General features: G+C 38.1%; 1 protein-coding gene across 2 annotated transcripts in view; it reads right to left on the bottom strand.

Annotated features, from left to right (window-relative positions):
- LOC127869058 (glutamate receptor-interacting protein 2-like) overlaps window positions 1-16,807 on the bottom strand; it is an 81,037-nt gene extending 64,230 nt beyond the window's left edge. For both annotated transcript variants that reach the window (XM_052411337.1, XM_052411343.1), the window contains exons 1-5: window positions 16,637-16,807; window positions 10,790-10,846; window positions 9,924-10,001; window positions 6,091-6,154; window positions 3,464-3,609 (exon numbers count right to left, since the gene is read on the bottom strand). In XM_052411337.1, coding sequence (XP_052267297.1) covers window positions 3,464-3,609; window positions 6,091-6,154; window positions 9,924-10,001; window positions 10,790-10,846; window positions 16,637-16,733 — 442 coding nt within the window. In that variant the 5' untranslated portion in view covers window positions 16,734-16,807. The remainder of the gene's footprint in view (window positions 1-3,463; window positions 3,610-6,090; window positions 6,155-9,923; window positions 10,002-10,789; window positions 10,847-16,636) is intronic.
- Between the last annotated feature and the right edge of the window lie 4,924 nt (window positions 16,808-21,731).

The raw sequence follows: 21,731 nt of genomic DNA, 5'->3' as shown, positions 1-21,731 counted from the left end.
TGGACATTTATTACATTATCTTCCAAAAAAGCGAAAAAAAAAAAAAAAAAAAAAAAAAATCGGGGGGGGGGGGTGGGGGGGGGGGGTGGGGGGTGGGGGGGGCGATGGGGGGGGGGGGGGGGGGTTTGGTTGGACGGTATTTCAAACATAACCGTTTTAAAAAAAAAATGGGGGGGGGGGGTATAGTGTGAGGGTGTGGTGGTAATTTGTGAGATTATCTTAAAAAAAAAAAAAAAAAAAAAAAATCAAAAAAAAAATTGGGGGGGGGGCAGGGGTGGGGGGGTGGGGTGGGGGTATAGTGTGAGGGTGTGGTGGTCATTTGTGAGATGATATTAAAAAAAAAAAAAAAAAAAAAAAAAATTAGGGGGGGGAGGGGGGGGAGGGGGAGGGGGGGGAGGGGGGAGGGCACGGGGGATGGTTTGGGTGGAGTCTATTGTGGTATGTCAGGTAAGAGTAGTTTCATCAAAGTATCAATCAAATCTAATCATAAATAAAGAAGTTATGGCAATTTTAGCAAAATTTAATAATTTGACCTTGAGAGTCAAGGTCATTCAAAGGTCAAAGTAAAATTCAAGTTGCCAGGTACAGTAACCTCATGATAGCATGGAAGTATTTGAAGTTTGAAAGCAATAGCCTTGATACTTAAGAAGTAAAGTGGATCGAAACACAAAATTTAACCATATATTAAAAGTTACTAAGTCAAAAAAGGGCCATAATTCAGTAACAATGACAACCAGAGTTATGCAACTTGTCCTTTTACTGTACCCTTATGATAGTTTGTGAGTGTTCCAAGTATGAAAGCAATATCTATGATACTTTAGGGGTAAAGTGGACCAAAACATAAATCTTAACCAAATTTTCAATTTTCTAAGTATAAAGGGCCCATAATTCCGTCCAAATGCCAGTCAGAGTTACATAACTTTGCCTGCACGGTCCCCTTATGATAGTTCATAAATCTTGCAAGTATGAAAGCAATAGCTTTGATACTCTAGGAATAAAGTGGACCTAAACACAAAACTTAATCAAATTTTCAATTTTCTAAGTATAAAAAGGGCACATAATTCTGTCAAAATGCCAGTCAGAGTTACATTACTTTGCCTGCACAGTCCCCTTATTATAGTTAGTAAGTGTTGCAAGTATGAAAGCAATAGCTTTGATGCTTAAGGAATAAAATGGACCTAAACACAAAACTTAACCAAAATTGTCAATTTTCTAAGTATAAAAAGGGCACATAATTCTGTAAAAATGCATGCCAGAGTTATCTAACTTTGCCTGCCCAGTCCCCTCATGATAGTAAGTAAGTGTACCAAGTTTGAATGCAATAGCATTGATACTTACTGAGAAAAGTGGAACTAAACGCAAAACTTAACCAAAATTTTCAATTTTTTAAGTATAAAAAGGGCACATAATTCTGTCAAAATGCACGCCAGAGTTATCTAACTTTGCCTGCCCAGTCCCCTCATGATAGTAAGTAAGTGTACCAAGTTTGAATGCAATAGCATTGATACTTTCTGAGAAAAGTGGACCTAAACGCAAAACTTAACCGGACGCCGACGCCAACGCCAACGCCAACGCCGACGCCGACGCCGACGCCAAGGTGATGACAATAGCTCATAATTTTTTTTCAAAAAATAGATGAGCTAATAAATTTTTATAAAAAATGTATGCAGCATACTGTTCCATTGATGTTAACATTATTAGATAAGTTAGGTTATATGTGATTGTTTATCATGTGCAAACCAATGTTTTTATGTATAAATAAAGCTTATAAGACTTATGAAGTTACTTATTATTATTTATGTATTTACATACTTTTAAAATAGTCAATGACATTGATGTTGTAAAGTTTCTTAGACGATTGTCGTAATTAATAAGGTCTGAATAGCTGACAGTATCGCGCCGCGAAAAAGTGGCGACAACTTTTTTTGGGCCAGTGGAACCCCTGTATTGGAAGCTTATTGATTTCTTCTCTTCAAAGTATCTTTGATCTCTCATTTGTACTAATTTGTTTATTGTCTTGGATGAAATTGGATTTTCTTTGCTTTGAAATTGACATTTTTGGGGTGATTTAAAAAAACAAACACAAAAAAGACATTATCAAAATTGCTTAGAGTGAAATTATCTAACAAATTCATTCTTTCACCACCCCGCATAAGCCCCACGTGCATGTCCATTTGGTTTGTTTTGGTATTTTGTTGCAGATATTGAACTTAGCACATTTAAACCTTAAAGGGACATTTAAGCTTTAACAGGCCTAAAATGGCCTTCTTTGGACCGAAAACACCTGCGTGTGAAAATATGAAAAAAAAATGGCCAAACGGACAGATAATCCAGCCAAACTTATTACATGTGTGCAATATGAATAGGAAGATAAGAATATGCAAGAAAAACACATTTTAATCAGAAGATATTTTTCCTTAAGGTTACAATATACTAAATCTTTTTGGAGTGCAATGCTATACTCTCTAAAAACATAAACATCATTTATTTGAAGACACGGTTCTCTGTAGGGTCACTTGCCATGACTTTATTTTAGTATATTTCTGTGTGCATGTGGCAGGGAAAACATTGTTGTTTACTAGAAATTCACTCTTTTATCTGAAGATTGGAGACTACATAAGACTTTGACAGATGGCGGGAAACCCTCATGAACTGGATGAAGCCGGTAAATAGATGGCCGTAAAACAGTGACTTTTGATTCGTGGCGAGTTCTTTCTTACATGTCGCGTGACCTTTTTTTTTTATTGCTTAAATCAATTCAGCTTGGAATGCTCTTTGAGAAAAGGTATGGTTATGAGGGTCTCTATGCGCAAAAGTTTGACTTTATTTTTCATTAAAGTTATTGCATTTACATTGAATTTGTGTAGGAAATCTTTTACTATATTGTAACCTAAATTAAAGGTTGGGGTCATGATGGTTAACAAGCATGCAAAATATGAAAGCAATATGTCAAGGGACATTGAAAATATTTGGGGTAGTACGCAAACTTTAACATTTGCACGCAAACGCCAACGGGAACGTATACAGGAACAGCAACGCCGATGCCGGGGTGAGTAGGATAGCTCCACTATATATATTTCATATATAATAGTCGAGCTAAAAATGGTGCTGTTTTGACTAAAGTTGGGAAATTGGTGTTCTTGTTTTTTTGTGCAACCGAATACTTAAAATATTGAGAATAATTTGTTCAATTTATATATTCTTAGGTTCAACTTACTTAGCGAACTGAATAAGGAAATACAATTAATGTTGAATTTAATTTATAATAATTTTTTTTTAGGGGGGGGGGGCTTCAAAACAGATATTTCAGCAGTCATTTGGGATTTTAAAAAATAGTTTTTTAGATTCGTCAGAATTACAGCCCCAAATTTGACCCCAAAGACACACTGGATTAGTGAAAACATAAATTTGTTTGTATACCTTACACACATTCACAAGACATTCAAGCCAGGTGCCCACATACCTAGTTCTGGTATTTCATACTCGATCTCGAGTCTCACAACGTCCCCTGCGTGTTTGAGGAGGTTGATTATCTCCTCATGTCGTAGCGAGCTTGTCTTGATGCCATTAACAGACACCAGAATGTCACCCACTTGCAACAGGTCAGACCTGACAGCACAGAAAGTTTGTTGGCATTTTTAGCTATTTTTAACATATTTCACTAAATAATGGTGGTCCAATTTCCTCTTTTAATATATTTTCTCTTTTCAATCTCATAAATTATGTAAAGTTAATTTCTATATTTTTGGAAAAAAATGCAATTAATTTGAATTATTTGTGTTTAAAAATAAAGATACAAACAATTATTCCTTATTTCTTGAGCTTGAATTGCTTGCAGGCTGTTCTGGTTTTATGCTGATTACATAAACCATTCCACTTTGCTCCTAAGTGGGAAAAAACATCACATGATTTCACTCACTTATGGTGGTAAATTCACCTAACATAATTTCTCTGTTTTTCTGAAAAACTTACACATAATTTTGAATGATGTGTGTGGAAATTAAATAAATACACACGTAGACAATTATTCTGAATAATATTAGATTGAATTTTAGATTATTGGAAATAGACAAAATCTCATCTATAAAAAAACTGACAAATAATTTATGCAAAAAGTATTTTTAACTAAATGGAACATAATATTGACGATTTTCTTGTAAATAAATAAATATTTAACATAAATAATATTTGTTGAATAACAATTCAGTTTTAAAATCACAAAATAAAACAATGTTGTGGTGCAATCATTTACGAGTACTTGCAAAAATGGGTTTCATGCCATATGCCACAATAGCGTAATCTGGTTAAAAGATACCCTGTTAGATACCAAAATAAGGTTTTGTCGTCTCATAAGCTGACAGGGTAGCTCTTGACCAGAATGCGGGGTTGCGCAGGTGGGTCTGAAGCTATGCTGAGCACATATGACATAAGAACCCTTTCGCATGATGCAGGTATTATTATGCAGGTGACAGTATTACCTGTGAGCCAGGTGATAGTATTACCTGTGAGCCAGTCCCCCAGGTAACAGTATTACCTGTGAGCCAGGTGACAGTATTACCTGTGAGCCAGTCCCCCAGGTGACAGTATTACCTGTGAGCCAGGTGACAGTATTACCTGTGAGCCAGGTGACAGTTTTACCTGTGAGCCAGGTGACAGTATAACCTGTGAGCCAGGTGACAGTATTACCTGTGAGCCAGGTGACAGTTTAACCTGTGAGCCAGTCCCCCAAGTGACAGTATTACCTGTGAGCCAGTCCGCCTGGTCCAGGGGACAGTAATACCTGTGAGCCAGTCCCCCTGGTGACAGTATTATCTGTGTGCAAGTCCCCCTGGTCCAGGTGACAGTATTACCTGTGAGCCAGTCCCCCAGGTGACAGTATTACCTGTGAGCCAGGTGACAGCATTACCTGTGAGCCAGTCCCCCAGGTGACAGTATTACCTGTGAGCCAGGTGACAGTTTCACCTGTGAGCCAGTCCCCTAGGTGATAGCATTTCCTGTGAGCCAGGTGACAGTATTACCTGTGAGCCAGTCCCCCTGGTCCAGGTGACAGTATTACCTGTGAACCAGTACCCCAGGTGACAGTATTACCTGTGAGCCAGGTGACAGTATTACCAGTGAGCCAGTCCCCTAAGTGACAGTATTACCTGTGAGCCAGGTGACAGTATTACCTGTGAGCCAGGTGACAGTATTACCTGTGAGCCAGGTGACAGTATTACCTGTAAGCCAGTTGACAGTATTACCTGTGAGCCAGTCCCCCTGTATCATGCAGGTGACAGTATTACCTTTGAGCCAGTCCCCCTGTATTATGCAGGTGACAGTATTACCTGTGAGCCAGTCCCTATCATGCAGGTGACAGTATTACCTGTGCGCCAGTCCCTATCATGCAGGTGAGAGTATTACCTGTGAGCCAGTCCCCCTGTATCATGCAGGTGCCAGTATTACCTGTGAGCCAGTCCGCCTGTATCATGCAGGTGACAGTATTACCTGTGAGCCAGTCCCTATCATGCAGGTGACAGTATTACCTGTGAGCCAGTCCCTATCATGCAGGTGACAGTATTACCTGTGAGCCAGTCCCCCTGTATCATACAGGTGCCAGTATTACCTGTGAGCCAGTCCCCCTGTATCATGCAGGTGCCAGTATTACCTGTGAGCCAGTCCCCCTGTATCATGCAGGTGACAGTATTACCTTTGAGCCAGTCCCCCTGTATCATGCAGGTGACAGTATTACCTTTGAGCCAGTCCCCCTGTATCATGCAGGTGCCAGTATTACCTGTGAGCCAGTCCCTATCATGCAGGTGACAGTATTACCTGTGAGCCAGTCCCCCTGTATCATGCAGGTGCCAGTATTACCTGTGAGCCAGTCCCTATCATGCAGGTGACAGTATTACCTGTGAGCCAGTCCCCCTGTATCATGCAGGTGACAGTATTACCTTTGAGCCAGTCCCCCTGTATTATGCAGGTGACAGTATTACCTGTGAGCCAGTCCCTATCATGCAGGTGACAGTATTACCTGTGAGCCAGTCCCCCTGTATTATGCAGGTGACAGTATTACCTGTGAGCCAGTCCCTATCATGCAGGTGACAGTATTACCTGTGTGCCAGTCCCCCTGGTCGCAGGTTGGAAATATGAGGTCTAACATGCTTGTCTATCCCACCTGCATGGAAATTAAAATAAAACAAATAATGACAAATTAATACTGCAAACCTATAAAAACAAGTTAGTTATTTGACTGTTAACATAAAAAGATAATTAAATTAACAAAACAGCTATATGAACCTCTCTCTGAGACAACGGGGTTTAATGCATATGCATACAAGTGTCACATAATTGTTGTAAAATCACTTTATTTATCGTAAAGTTAACAATTTTAAAGGAAGGCATTATGATAATAACTTAAGTCAATCAAACATTTGTTTTAAGAAAGCAGTCTAGCTACTAGTGTGGTACATACACAGAAAACGCTATTAGTGAATACAAGTTCTCCTATTTCTCGTATGAATTTGCAATGCATTGATAAAAAATTGTATATAATAAAGCTTTTTATAACTCATTCATAATTTGTATTCATTTCACCCTTAAACTTTGCTGTGCAGACCCTTCATGACCAACTGTTACAACTAAATGAATTTAATACTTGATTGAGAAAAAAAGATTCAAAAATTAAGTACTGCACATATTTTTTCAACTTCTTAGTGATTAAAGCCTCGTTCTAAGTAAACTGGGCTTAATCCATGTGTGTAAAGTGTCATCCCAGCTAAAGCAGTGCAGTCTGCACAGTAAAGTGTCATCCCAGCTAAAGCAGTGCAGTCTGCACAGTAAAGTGTCATTCCAGCTAAAGCAGTGCAGTCTGCACAGTAAAGTGTCATCCCAGCTAAAGCAGTGCAGTCTGCAACGTAAAGTGTCATCCCAGCTAAAGCAGTGCAGTCTGCACAGTAAAGTGTCATCCCAGCTAAAGCAGTGCAGTCTGCAACGTAAAGTGTCATCCCAGCTAAAGCAATGCAGTCTGCACAGTAGTGTCATCCCAGCTAAAGCAGTGCAGTCTGCACAGTAAAGTGTCATCCCAGCTAAAGCAGTGCAGTCTGCACAGTTAAGTGTCATCCCAGCTAAAGCAGTGCAGTCTGCACAGTAAAGTATCAGCCCAGCTAAAGCAGTGCAGTCTGCACAGTAAAGTATCAGCCCAGCTAAAGCAGTGCAGTCTGCACAGTAAAGTATCAGCCCAGCTAAAGCAGTGCAGTCTGCACAGTAAAGTATCAGCCCAGCTAAAGCAGTGCAGTCTGCACAGTAAAGTATCAGCCCAGCTAAAGCAGTGCAGTCTGCACAGTAAAGTGTCATTCCAGCTAAAGCAGTTTAGTCTGCACAGTAAAGTGTCAGCCCAGCTAATGCAGTTCAGTCTGCACAGTAAAGTGTCATCCCAGCTAATGCAGTTCAGTCTGCACAGTAAAGTGTCATCCCAGCTAAAGCAGTTCAGTCTGCACAGTAAAGTGTCAGCCCAGCTAATGCAGTTCAGTCTGCACAGTAAAGTGTCATCCCAGCTAATGCAGTTCAGTCTGCACAGTAAAGTGTCAGCCCAGCTAATGCAGTTCAGTCTGCACAGTAAAGTGTCATCCCAGCTAATGCAGTGCAGTCTGCACAGTAAAGTGTCAGCCCAGCTAATGCAGTGCAGTCTGCACAGTAAAGTATCAGCCCAGCTAAAGCAGTGCAGTCTGCACAGTAAAGTGTCAGCCCAGCTAATGCAGTTCAGTCTGCACAGTAAAGTGTCATCCCAGCTAATGCAGTTCAGTCTGCACAGTAGTGTCATCCCAGCTAAAGCAGTGCAGTCTGCACAGTAATGTGTCAGCCCAGCTAATGCAGTTCAGTCTGCACAGTAATGTCATCCCAGCTAATGCAGTTCAGTCTGCACAGTAAAGTGTCATTCCAGCTAAAGCAGTTTAGTCTGCACAGTAAAGTGTCATCCCAGCTAAAGCAGTGCAGTCTGCACAGTAAAGTGTCATTCCAGCTAAAGCAGTTTAGTCTGCACAGTAAAGTGTCAGCCCAGCTAATGCAGTTCAGTCTGCACAGTAAAGTGTCATCCCAGCTAATGCAGTTCAGTCTGCACAGTAAAGTGTCATCCCAGCTAAAGCAGTGCAGTCTGCACAGTAAAGTGTCATTCCAGCTAAAGCAGTTTAGTCTGCACAGTAAAGTGTCAGCCCAGCTAATGCAGTTCAGTCTGCACAGTAAAGTGTCATCCCAGCTAATGCAGTTCAGTCTGCACAGTAAAGTGTCATCCCAGCTAAAGCAGTTCAGTCTGCACAGTAAAGTGTCAGCCCAGCTAATGCAGTTCAGTCTGCACAGTAAAGTGTCATCCCAGCTAATGCAGTTCAGTCTGCACAGTAAAGTGTCAGCCCAGCTAATGCAGTTCAGTCTGCACAGTAAAGTGTCATCCCAGCTAATGCAGTGCAGTCTGCACAGTAAAGTGTCATCCCAGCTAATGCAGTTCAGTCTGCACAGTAAAGTGTCATCCCAGCTAAAGCAGTGCAGTCTGCACAGTAAAGTGTCATTCCAGCTAAAGCAGTTTAGTCTGCACAGTAAAGTGTCAGCCCAGCTAATGCAGTTCAGTCTGCACAGTAAAGTGTCATCCCAGCTAATGCAGTTCAGTCTGCACAGTAAAGTGTCATCCCAGCTAAAGCAGTTCAGTCTGCACAGTAAAGTGTCAGCCCAGCTAATGCAGTTCAGTCTGCACAGTAAAGTGTCATCCCAGCTAATGCAGTTCAGTCTGCACAGTAAAGTGTCAGCCCAGCTAATGCAGTTCAGTCTGCACAGTAAAGTGTCATCCCAGCTAATGCAGTTCAGTCTGCACAGTAAAGTGTCATCCCAGCTAATGCAGTTCAGTCTGCACAGTAAAGTGTCATCCCAGCTAAAGCAGTGCAGTCTGCACAGTAAAGTGTCAGCCCAGCTAATGCAGTTCAGTCTGCACAGTAAAGTGTCATCCCAGCTAAAGCAGTGCAGTCTGCACAGTAAAGTGTCATCCCAGCTAAAGCAGTGCAGTCTGCACAGTAAAGTGTCATTCCAGCTAAAGCAGTGCAGTCTGCACAGTAAAGTGTCATCCCAGCTAAAGCAGTGCAGTCTGCACAGTTAAGTGTCATCCCAGCTAAAGCAGTGCAGTCTGCACAGTAAAGTGTCATCCCAGCTAAAGCAATGCACTCTGCACAGTAGTGTCATCCCAACTAAAGCAGTGCAGTCTGCACAGTAAAGTGTCATCTCAGCTAAAGCAGTGCAGTCTGCACAGTAAAGTGTCACCCCAGCTAAAGCAGTGCAGTCTGCACAGTAAAGTGTCATCCCAGCTAATGCAGTGCAGTCTGCACAGTAAAGTATCAGCCCAGCTAAAGCAGTGCAGTCTGCACAGTTAAGTGTCATCCCAGCTAAAGCAGTGCAGTTTGCACAGTAATGTGGCATACCAGCTAAAGCAGTGCAGTCTGCACAGTAAAGTGTCATCCCAGCTAAAGCAGTGCAGTCTGCACAGGCTAATCAGGTTAACTTTTTCCGCTTTTAAGTAATTTTTCATTTAACCCTTTACCTCTTAGATATGTATTTTCACACATTGGTAATTCCATAGAAAGTTAAATTTAATTTTAGACCTTTCTTACATGATTCAAGTTTTTAAGGCTTCAACTCCAATCCTTAGAAACTGATGAGCAGCAAACAGCATAAAACCTGAACAGACTGCGAGTTACTCGCAGGCTGTTCTGGTTTTATGCCTTTTGCACATAACCATTTTCACTTTGCTTCTAAGTGGGAAAGGGTTCAAGGATGTCTATTTTAAGTTGAAATCCAATTTAGGCGGCATGTGTCGTCCCAGATTAGCCTGTGAGGACTGCATTAAGCCACATTTTAACCAAAACTCAACTCATTTGTTATCAATTTCAGGGCAGGGGAGACAAATCTACCTGCAATGATCAGTCCCAGACCACAGCCTTCCAGCTTTCTTAGGTCAACAAGAGTTGTGGACCTTAGATCATCGTGCACTGGAATGGAATTAAAATATTCATTGTAAAAATTAATGTTCACTGACCTGATAAGGAAAGAAACAACATTTTTATTAATAATACAAAAGACTTTGCAAATGTTTAAAACTAAAACAGTCACCTTAACACATGTTTTTCCTATATATGTAACATTCATTTTCTTTAAAACCCATTTGCAGCCAAGGAGGTTTAAAATCAATTAAGGACTTTTATCTTTTTCAACCAAGTACCTGCCCTGAAGAGGCGAGTAAAAACAAGATTGCAAAATTATTAATTACAAAATGTTAATTCATTTACCAAAACAATATTTGTTTACAATGACACCATCACATAATTTTGTTTCTGAAATTGTTAAGCAATACTTTTCATGCAATACATCTATCTTTGAAGTCCAAAATTCAAAAAGAACGCCCAAATCACTAGGGTGCAAGGCATGCATCAATCAAATACTACATATGTATCAATGTACAAGTTTTTGTTTGAGCTTCGCTTAATAATATAAGAACTATTTTGATACATCATACCTGTACTCATTTGACCAAAACTGAACGCAAGTTGACAAAAAGCATTCAATGTTTGTAAGAATGAAGAATGAAAATATCAAAATAAAAAATTCTTGGTTTGTAAGAATGAAAAATAAAAATATCAAAACAAAAAACTATTAATCAAAACTCTGAATGAAAATTGTGTAAGTACTGGTATATGTTACAAATTAGATTTTACTTCAACATAAAAGAAGTCTCCATTATAACAGAGTCCTGATATAAAGATCGTAAACATGCTCATACCATCCTCAATTTGACTTGGGAAGCCGTTGATCTGAGCAGGCCTGTACTCTATTGGATCTGAAATTGTTAGGTGCATTAGTAAACATGCTATCTTCCAATCAATCAAATGAGAAAAGTATTTGGAAAAAAAGGGCTTAATGCAAGTGTGTAGTGTTGCATTCTGCATAGGCTAATCTTGGAAAAACAATCCTCTTATGTGTTTTTCATTTAAAGGAAGTCTCATCAAAAAGAAAAAAAAGGCTAGGTGGAAAGTGTCACCCTTGAAAAGCCTGTGCCAACTGAACAGGCTAATGTAGGATGACCAGTGTTGTTGTTTTTCATTCAAAATCGCGTCCCTTAATCAGCTCCATTCCCAATGGAGAAAGTATATATTTTTTCCCAAATGAGAGCTAAAAATTCCCAATAGAAGGCTTGCAAAAAAAATTAACAATTTAGATTTCAATATTTGGTTCATCTCTCATCCATATAAGTTCAACCTTAGTAAATAATATTATTATAATACTGAAAACACTAGTCTTGTATTCTCAATTTTGAAGCATTTTTTAGCAAAACAACAACAACAACACTAATTTCCCAATTTTAGTCAAAATGCCGCAAATTTTCCCAATCCAAAGGGATCCGGCCCTTCCCAAAATGGTGAAAAAACACTGTGACTGATGACATTTAACGCACTTGTATTAAGCCCGGCTTTCCAAGAACAAAGTGTATTAGTAGACATGCAATCTTCCAATGAATGCAGTCTGACAGTGATTAGCTCACCATTACATTGTTGTTGTGTGGACGCTACACACATACTACTAGGTTTTCCTTGTCATTTCCTCTTAACATCAAATGGCTATTCCCATGAATACAACTGTATGGGGTTGTGACGAAAATACAATGTGTTACACAGATATTTAGAAATACAAACTGCTGTTTATATTACAAATAATATTAATCTATTTTCTATTTTCTTCTGAACATAAATTTAATAATATAAATAAATTCAGTTTCATTTAATTATATACATGGAGTTCTATGAAATCAATTAACTAGTTTAAAATAAAACTTAAACAATAACCAGTGTTTTTTTTTCATTCCAAATCAGGGCCAGTCCCATTCCCAATGGAAAAAAGTATACATGTTTCCCAAATGGAACCTCAAAATTCCCTAATATGACTTATTTGTCATATTGGGGTAAGCAGAAAATCTTGCAACAGTTACTGATGTATATGAGCTGTGTAATGCACATGTGTAAAGCATGTTCTTATCATGGACAACACTTTCAGATTTGAAAGAACTTTTTGCTTAAAATTACAAAAATGCAATTAAAACGGTAAGTGGTGTACCTGATTAGCCTGTGCTGACACAGGCTTATCTAGGATGACACTCTTAGCCCATGCATTAAGCCAAGTTTTCCCAGAAAGTGGCTCATAAGAATCCATGCTATTATTATATTTAATTGCAATTTTAGTGAATAAAACTCAGGCAAATGGCCTTCTAGAAATTAAAAATGCATAACAATCATTCAACAATTACAAATGCTTGCTTTATTATTCGTTGCATTCGTACAAAATAAAAAGAATGCAAGTGTCATTTGCATATATGTTAAAGAGCCACTTGCAAAAGTACAAAGTATTGTTAGTTTTCAACCCTTGAATGTACGTATAAACAACAGTGTTAATGTTACAATTAAAATATCTTAAGTCATTTTTTGAGTTTGTCAACAGTTCTATTTAAATACATCACATTCAAAATGATTCGATTTAGGTGTGGTGGTTCTATTGAGTACTTGACTAGTAATAAACAATTAAGTATTCTTGCAGATTCACATAATAGCCCTAAATGGATGAATATATTATAAATAAAATAAGGTTTTATTATTTCAGATTTTGATAATTTAGGTTAACATTTTATGCTTGTCTTGTCAGGAGATTCCATGTCAGATAAAGAGACGATGAAACCTTAAGTAACTGTACAGCATACAGTGTAGCCCCTGACCAGACTGCGCAAATGCATGACAACACATATGATTCTGTCTGAACATAGAAATACAAGGCTTCATAACATTAAGTATGATTTGCTTTAAAAGTAAGGTAACCCAGTGTTCTGCTGTGGATGCGCCCTTGCGTCATTGGCGCAACAAAAAAATTGTCCCCTCTTGTTTAGCATATGTGGGTCCGCGGACGCATAGGAGTTAGGAATAAAAACTAATCGAGTCAATTTGTAAGTCGGTAAAGTAATCGAGTGAATGCGTAACTAGAACTAATTATTTAATTGGACCTGACGTCATTTCGCAGCCAATGGTTAATTTACTTTAATAACACTTTATTTCATTGTTTAGTTGGGATTATAACAACCAATCAGATATCAAGGAAATGTCCACACCTATCAAAATGGCGATAATAATTACACCCCAACAGAGTCTTCCCAAGACCCAACATCGTTTAGCAATGACAAAAAAAGTCTGCCCCTAAAAGTTCATTCCTACCAAATTGGCATTGATAATTTTCTTGGTTACTGTTTGACAACAACAAAATGACATGCAGTTTGTGCATAAAGCAAATAAAAACGCCTTTACTATCGGTAATTCTAGTTATGGAACAAGTACTTTGACTTGTCATGCTTAGTCCAATGACCATAAATCTTCAGTGTTAGGTTATGGTTTTGTAAATATGTTGACAATTGTTTGACAGTTTTAAAAAGTTTTTTAAATGTTTAAGTTTAAATTAGAATGTTACATCCTGTTGACTGGCTGTAAGAAGAAATCAAGCAAGTTTAAGAGTGCAAGTAAAAAGTTATAAGTTTCTGAAAATTTAATTCTGCTACAAATATATTTCTGTGTCCCCAGATTTTTCTCTTTTGTCCCCACTTTTTTAATCCTAAAGGGTCCCTGTCCTCAACAGTTAAGATTCACGGCAGAACACTGGTAACTTATACATTTTAGTGTACTACATTCGTGGGTTAAATTGTGGCTGCCAAAATGGCCTTATGGCATCTTTGACTGTTCAGCTTTTATAACAGTCCTATTTTGCTATGTTTCCTGTTGACCATTTTTGACAGGAAGTTATTATGACTTAACCGGCACATGAAAATATTGGCCAAAAATAATAATATTACATCACAACATTTGCACAATACTTCTTTTGTCCTAACATTTTTGTTCATGAACACAGGATAAATACTAAACATACTGGGATGTGTCATTTAAACCAAAAAAGAGATGATAAATTTGTAATCTTTTCATATTTAGATCAAGGGATGTTACCAATGTAGACCTTGCATGTAAGTAGTTGCAATTATTCATCTCTCAGCTTTATAACCCAAAGGGTGCAAAATTGTATCACCTCTGCACAGGCTATGGAACACTGATACTGCAAAATCTTATCAATGTTTACCTGTCTAAAGCAAAAACTCATGCAAATTGTACCATTAAAGCAAGAAATAATTGCTATTTATTTACTTTGTTATTTTTTCATATGCTCTATCCACCATATTGGGAACTGTTAAAATGTTGTGCCGACAAAATGTGTGGCTATTTGTTAGGTCGCAGTACACCAATCTTTTGCACAACGTGATATTTGATTTAGCCTTAAGTTGATAACGACGTCGAACAGACTTCGTATATTTACACTGTTCGAAATTTCAAAATGAAAATGTCAGCAAGAATGGTGTTTTGAAATATCATCGTGTTGTTTAGGTTGCATGCAAAGGATAAACTCAGTAGGCTGCCATTCAGGTAAGTTTAATGTGTTTTTGAAGTCTATTCACTGCTTTCCTTAATTGGTAACCCACGACATCTGTTTAGTGATGCGCAAGAAATCTATGCGCAAAACTGCGAATGTGTTTATGAAGGAGTGCAAAATGGACTCCCAGAGCCGCCATAGCAAAATTATCAAAGGCTCTATATGGACTAGCATGTAAGGAGTCAGTTACCATACCTTATGAAAGTTCAGGCCATATTTCTACTTAAACTTGTTTATACTTATCAAAGCAAAAATGATAATATTGAAAGAGGCATGTCTTTTTAATCATGTAATATAAAGTTGAGATGATGGATTAGGTAACAGTTTTTTTTGAATTCTTTATAAAAAGTATACCTGAAAATGGCACTTTCCAAAAACAAAGTTCCCAATTGCCATATGAATAATTTCTAAAAGGGCATTTTTGGCTAGTGAAAAAATAAAATGAAACTTAACATTTCAGCATAAACACATGGAAAATAACAGGGAATTTTCTGCCAATTTTGGGAAAAGGAGTCTGACCAAATTGGGAATTTTTTATCGACAAAATTGGCCATTTTGGGAATTTTTGCTTCGATGAAACGGCTCATTTGGGAAAAAAAATGAATTTATCATGCTTAAATAATTCAGTGGTTTAACAAATAAATTTATTTTTATTTGTTATTTTGTCTTCTTTATATAAACAGATGTAATATTGGGCATGTTCAACGTTTATTCAAGTACTGCAGTTTTGTTTTTCGGTTACAGTTACACTCTGAGATAAGAACTGAACAGTCAAAACAGATATTTTTGACAAAAACAAACACTGATTAGTCACACAAGTTATAAGACACTTCATTCTTAAAAAAAAAAAAAAATTTTTTTTTTTTTTGGAAATTGGGATTTTTTTTTATAATTTCGGTTTGGGATCCGGTCTGTTTGCTTTGGAAGTGCCTCCGTTTTCCAGAGGCGCAGACAGTGCTGAAAAAAACCTGAAAATAATATTAATATGGGTTTGTGCAATTAAGTACGAAGCAGTACAACACATTCGTTAAGCTTTCATGGATCTGATGGCAGCGAGTGCTCAAAGTTGTCTTCATATCGGCAATAATAACAAAAAAATAAATAAGTTCTGGCTACCATAACTTAAAATGTCACTTTTCATGATTTTTGACTGGCGCGACTTTATAGTTATGGACCAACCCCATTAGGAAAGTCAACCAGAAATTCCTGAAAAGTTGACAGTTAACAAAGACCGGTCCAAATCAGCTTTTAAAGGCAGTTATTGGCCCAAATCAACCACTTAATCGGAAAGATTGACATTTTTCACATTTAACTGATATATTCTTTCACAAAATACTATCTTAAACATTTAAAATTTATCTATTCTGCTCTTACATATCGAGAAAAACAGCCATGTGACAGACTTACTTGAAATGCGAATCTCCCAAGATTTCACTGTCATATGACGTTATTTCTATTTTTAGTAACATACCATATGCTCAAGTGTTTTCAAATTCTGAATGACATTTCCCGATATTTTAGATGATTCAGGCTTGTTTTGTAAACAAATTGTAATGTAAATACAAACTCAAAGTAAATATTATTTAAAACTACCTGATTCACACTGAAATCAGTCTTATAATCCACCAGACATAAGTTGTTTATCACAAATAATAGATTTAAGAAAACGAAAGTAATGTTTAAAATTTCAGCAAAAAATGTCAAGGTTCATCCGAAAGTATCCAAATGAAAACTCGTCACGTGACAAAGCGACAATGGCGTCAAAATTGTGAATTTCAAACTGATGAGAGTTATTTTCAAATATTGTAAGATGCATTTGAAACATTTGAACATTAAAATAATCCCCGATGCAGTAATTTATATTCATTTACCAATATATGTAGAAATGTATCAAAGAAAATGAGCTTTCTTTGATTTATAGCGTGACATTAATATGTTATGACTCTGGTTGACTTTCGATACGGGGTTGGCTTCAGCGTACAGGTCTGTCAATTCTGTATAAACTGTACGCTGAAGTTTCTTTAGCTACAAAATATAAGTAAATAAACAATGTGTTTTGATACAGGTGTGCACTCAATTTGCATGTTGACCGGGAGGATTTTCAGCTCTGTCAACGATTTACCTGTCTCGTAACCAGACCCCCGGAGACACCCGGGTCTCCAGTGCGGCATTTTACATTTCGTAAACGATGATTTAAGAAAGAATTTCACGTTATTCATATGAAATTCTTCTCATTTTTTGGAACAGGTCAAATGAAACATTTTATGTCGTAACAGTGGCAAACTGTCAGACTGTAAAGGCTACACTCAACTAAAAGTTAAACAACAACTACCGGTACATGTCGTTGACTCGAACAAACCCCGCCCCCTTAAACAGGAACGACAACGACTAATGAAAACTTTATTTGAAATTTATAGACTGATCTGTCAGTGTATATTATAGTCAAGGCTGCATGATAAACTCAACTTAAAACCAATGGACAAAGAATTTTAGACTAACACGTAGCAGCGAGGCACTGTGATCTACATTATTTTGCAAAACTAAGGTGCTTATTAAACTTGCCCAAAGTTTAGAATGTGTGAGGGGTACACATGTGTGAGTTTGTTTTTACCTCAAAATCATAGGCGAATTATTAAATGGATAACTTCTAGACGTATCCTCTAGATGTGTTTAATATCAGATACAGTTATGATAAGTTTGATAAACAAACAGATAAAGGGTTTTCGTAACCACTGTGTATAAAATACTGATATAACGATATAGTAGATTGAAAACGATGTAGCTGTGATATAACGAGAAAGAAAGAAAGAATTGATTCGTTTAATAATTCGAGTTTTGTTTAACATTATCGTCGACATCCTATTCCCCCTCATATTCTTCATTACTTTATTACGAGATGTTCCGTAACGGTAACTTCTCTGATAAACACATTATCAAAAGTGAACCTCTCTTTATGTATATACACTATTACTTCCTTCAGTTGTAATAAAAATATCCAGGTTACCTTGCTCTTAGTTTAACCTTTTGGCTTAAGCTCGATTGATTCGAATGCCTTTGGTTTATGAATACGCTTTAGAGTCCATTTTTCCAGGACGAATCAGCACTTACAAAATACAGCTGCAAATGACAATTTTTTTAACAACATCGTTTGTCCTACATTATGATTGCACTAACTCGCGGACCAGGAAAAAATAATTCAAGTATTTATAGGATACCCGACCTGTCAACGCACGGAGTTTATCTATATTCACTCAACTACAGGAATGTAAAAATGGTCGTTTCTTTTCTCGCCTATATATCTATAGAGGCGTCAGAGTGATAAACGTGGGTAAAAGACCTTTAAACCAATGCTTAATTCTACTCATTTTACTTCCGTATGGCCTCATGTGTAAAGTATTACTCAATGTAAATTTAAAAGTGCACGAATCTCATAAATTCAAGATAAAGTATAACCCACATGCGTTGTTAGTCAATCATACGTTTTACAGACGAACCCTTTCAAATTGTTTATTTCACAACGCAGGAATGCGATGCGTTTTTCAAAATTATGATTTGAACATCGGATCGTCAGCTACTGTCTCAGCGCATGGATCTACTTTAAGTTAGGAACCAATGCAATGACGTTCATTTCCACATGAATGCACTTGTATTCATATAATTGCATTCTTCGAATAATTCAACAGTAAAATGACACTTTCATAGTTATGGAAACAAAATCACTACTCAAGGTACTTTTATCAGGCACACATATCGCTGTCGTCGTACGTGAACAAAGGATTTCGAGTTGCAGGAAGTGGCAATACTTATAATTATTGATCAATATTTGTTTTTGTACCAATCAAAAACAGTGAAACAGTTTGCATTGGTGTACGGGATATGGTGTCCGCATAGCGATCGGGAGGTCACGGGTTATATCCCCACAGTGGGAGCGTTCTTTAGTTTTACCCCATAGACACCACGAATTGGTTATAGTCCCATGACACGGAATCGAGATAGTTTCAAACAAGACTTAGGGTTTCTCTGCAATCAAGCTAAAATGAATAGGTTTAAATAAGTTCCCAGATTAGCCTGTGTACAGTCTTATCAGCGAAGACACTTTCCGCAAGTATGGAATTTTTAAAACACAGGAAGTCTCTTCCAAACGAAAAAAATCCTGTCGAGGCGGAGAGTGTTGTACCTGATCTGGGACGACACTTAACGCACATCCACCAAGCCCAGATTTCCCAGTACGCGGCTCGTATGATGCATAATGAAGGATTGTCGGGACACAGCGGCTCGTTAGATGCTTGAAGAAGGATTGCCGGGACACATCTACTCTGACAGATATCTGTAAGGAATGATTGCCGGGACACATCTACTCTGACAGATATCTGTAGGGAATGATTGCCGGGACACATCTACTCTGACAGATATATGTAGGTATGTGCGAGAGCCGGGAAACATCTACTCTAACATATATCTGTAAGTATGTGCGAGAGCCGGGACATATCTACTCTGACAGATATCTGTAGGTATGTGCGAGAGCCGGGACACATCTACTCTGACATATATCTATAGGTATGTGCGAGAGCCGGGACACATCTACTCCGACAGATATCTGTAGGTATGTGCGAGAGCCGGGACACATCTACTCTGACATATATCTGTAGGTATGTGCGAGAGCCGGGACACATCTACTCTGACAGATACCTGTAGGTATGTGCGAGAGTTGCCTCTTGTTCTAGGGAGGCCATCGTCGATGAGACACACTTCTCGACCGATAAAGTCTCCGAAGGAATTTCTTAGGAAATCAATTGTGTATCAATTGTGCTGTTGTAGCGAGTTGTCAGGTCAGTGGCAAGGTATTGGTTGGCGGAGCGGAGCTTGCCGGGGAACGTAGGCGTTCCTCCATAGGATTAACTTGCTGTGCTCTTGTTGGTTCCGCATTCTCTCGAATGGGCATGTACGAATACATGATCACTGACTCCTGGGACCAACCTTCACCTGTCGATACAGAAAGAACAGTTGGTCACGTAAGTTTGAGTCTCAAGTGGAAATGACGAAGTTTCTTTTGAGCCAGGGTCAATGCTGGTATTAAACACCATTATTGATACTCGATGAACAGACAAGCACTGCATGTTATTGTGGAAGTTCATCTATCAATATTTTGGGTGTTCTTAACTTTTGTAGTGTTTTCAGCAATGGGTGGTCGGTAAGCAAAGCCAATACAGATGGGTGATTTAAATACGTACACAACTGATGCAGCTGTAAATTCTCCAAGTCAAGGTCTTTTTGATTAACACATTTATGCCTAGCGTCTAGAAAAAAGGCCTTCGCAAACAGCGTAGACCCAGATGAGACGCCGCATGATGCGGCGTCTCATCATGGTCTGCGCTGTTTGCATAAAGGCATTTCTGTAAGAAAAAGAAAAGTATAGAAATAAATATACTAGACATCCCTAATTTTGGAAATAAATTTATCCAATTTAGAAAGATCCACTAGGCTTAAATGGGTTAAACCACTCATTTGAAAATATACACCGTCATGCCTGTCCTGGATATGGTCTAGTCAAGCTATTGTGTGCTATCGTGCTGATAGGGTCTTCCTCTCGTATATGCCGAAATACAACTAGATTTCGCTTCCAATTATAATGTGTGGAGTAGCATGTTGTAAAAACAACCAAATTAGTTTCGCTTTAAGGCTTTGGGTGTCGAGAACCGGCATACGAAACGATGTATTTAGCTTAAGTTTATAGAGGCAGTAGTGCAATCTGTGGTAGCTGGTTCCCCAGACAGGACACTGACATGTGCGTAAAGTGTAGTCCCAGATTAGCATGTGCAGATCGCACAGGCTAACCAGGGACGACACTTTCCGCATTTATAATATTTTCTGCTTAATAAAGTCTTTTCTTAGCAAAAATGCGGACTGCACTTCACAGCTAATCTGGGACGACACTTTACGAACATGCATTAAGTCTCCTTTTCAAAGAGCATGGCTCAAGTGTAATCGAAGTATTCAATGGCGTGTGTAAGCAGTGTCGCGGACAAATTTGGAATGCCATCCGTACAGCAGATGCAACTTGAATTTTAGCTAATCGCGTTGTAGCCTTGCAGTTGCATAGCCATGCGTTTTCCGTGAGCCCAAGTGTCACTGGAGTCGCAAACAACGTCAACTTGGTAATGTAAGCATTCTTTTCCTGCACACATTTGGCAACTACATGACCTTTACTTGAAAGAAAATCCCCACCTGTCAATATCCTTAAAAATAAACTTAAAAATAATCGCGTTTGTTGAAATGAACGTATACGTCTAGAAATCCTACTTTCGGTTGTAAAGCGGTACCGTTTGAAAAATAATAAATTACTTTCTAACTAGGCTATAGATTTAATGACAATTTTACACACTTTCAAATTGCATCTATATGTATTGATTACCGTGTTTTTCATTTCAAGATGCGTGTCTTTAAAAAGTACAGCAATTGTGTTGTGATTTAAGCCTTGACATATTTTAACCCACTAAATCGTAATTTCAGCTATGTTGTTGAGGCCGACTGCCAACTGCGAAATTATTTGTGACTGCCTTAAGCCATGCAATCTGTTTACTCCAACGTTTGCCAGTGATTATGACTCTCGGAGGTCGTATGTCACTGATAACAAGGCGATATTACAGTGTTTACGCGTAATAAAATGAAGGTCAAACTGAGCTTAGAAAAAAAGAAACAGTTCAAAACCTTTAAAATTATGTTGAACTACATTCTGATATTTTACTAATATGGATGACAGGAATTCAAAACAAATATAATATAATACTGTATCCGAATGCAGAACGGGTACATGAACTGAACTATATTTTGCAACAAACACATTTCTAGCATCTATAAGAATTCACATTACCACTCTAAGAGTGGTATTATGACTTCAAATATATATTAATTGAACTGCACACACACGATGTCTTTTCACTTTAATTACGTGCGCCCGTAAGTTTTTAATAATTTATTTAGCTCATTTGCATCAAAAGCGGTTTTCTGATTTGGAGGCAGGGCCCTTGTTTGGCCGTTTTGGGGGCCGAAATAAGGCCCCTTCCCCCCTTAAAATAGTATCTTTTGTCCCCTATTTCAGCTAAAATCCACCCCCCCCCCCATTTTTTTTTAAATTTTATACCTATGTTGCCAGCTGGTATCGTGCTATTACAGAGTGGGTAATCACGTGATAGTCAAGATGGCGACGTCCACGCAGA

This window comes from Dreissena polymorpha, chromosome 1 (genome assembly GCF_020536995.1).
Source record: "Dreissena polymorpha isolate Duluth1 chromosome 1, UMN_Dpol_1.0, whole genome shotgun sequence".
NCBI lineage: Eukaryota > Metazoa > Mollusca > Bivalvia > Myida > Dreissenidae > Dreissena > Dreissena polymorpha.
Note: the sequence above shows the minus strand (reverse complement) of the source record. Positions and strands in the feature narration are given on the sequence as shown.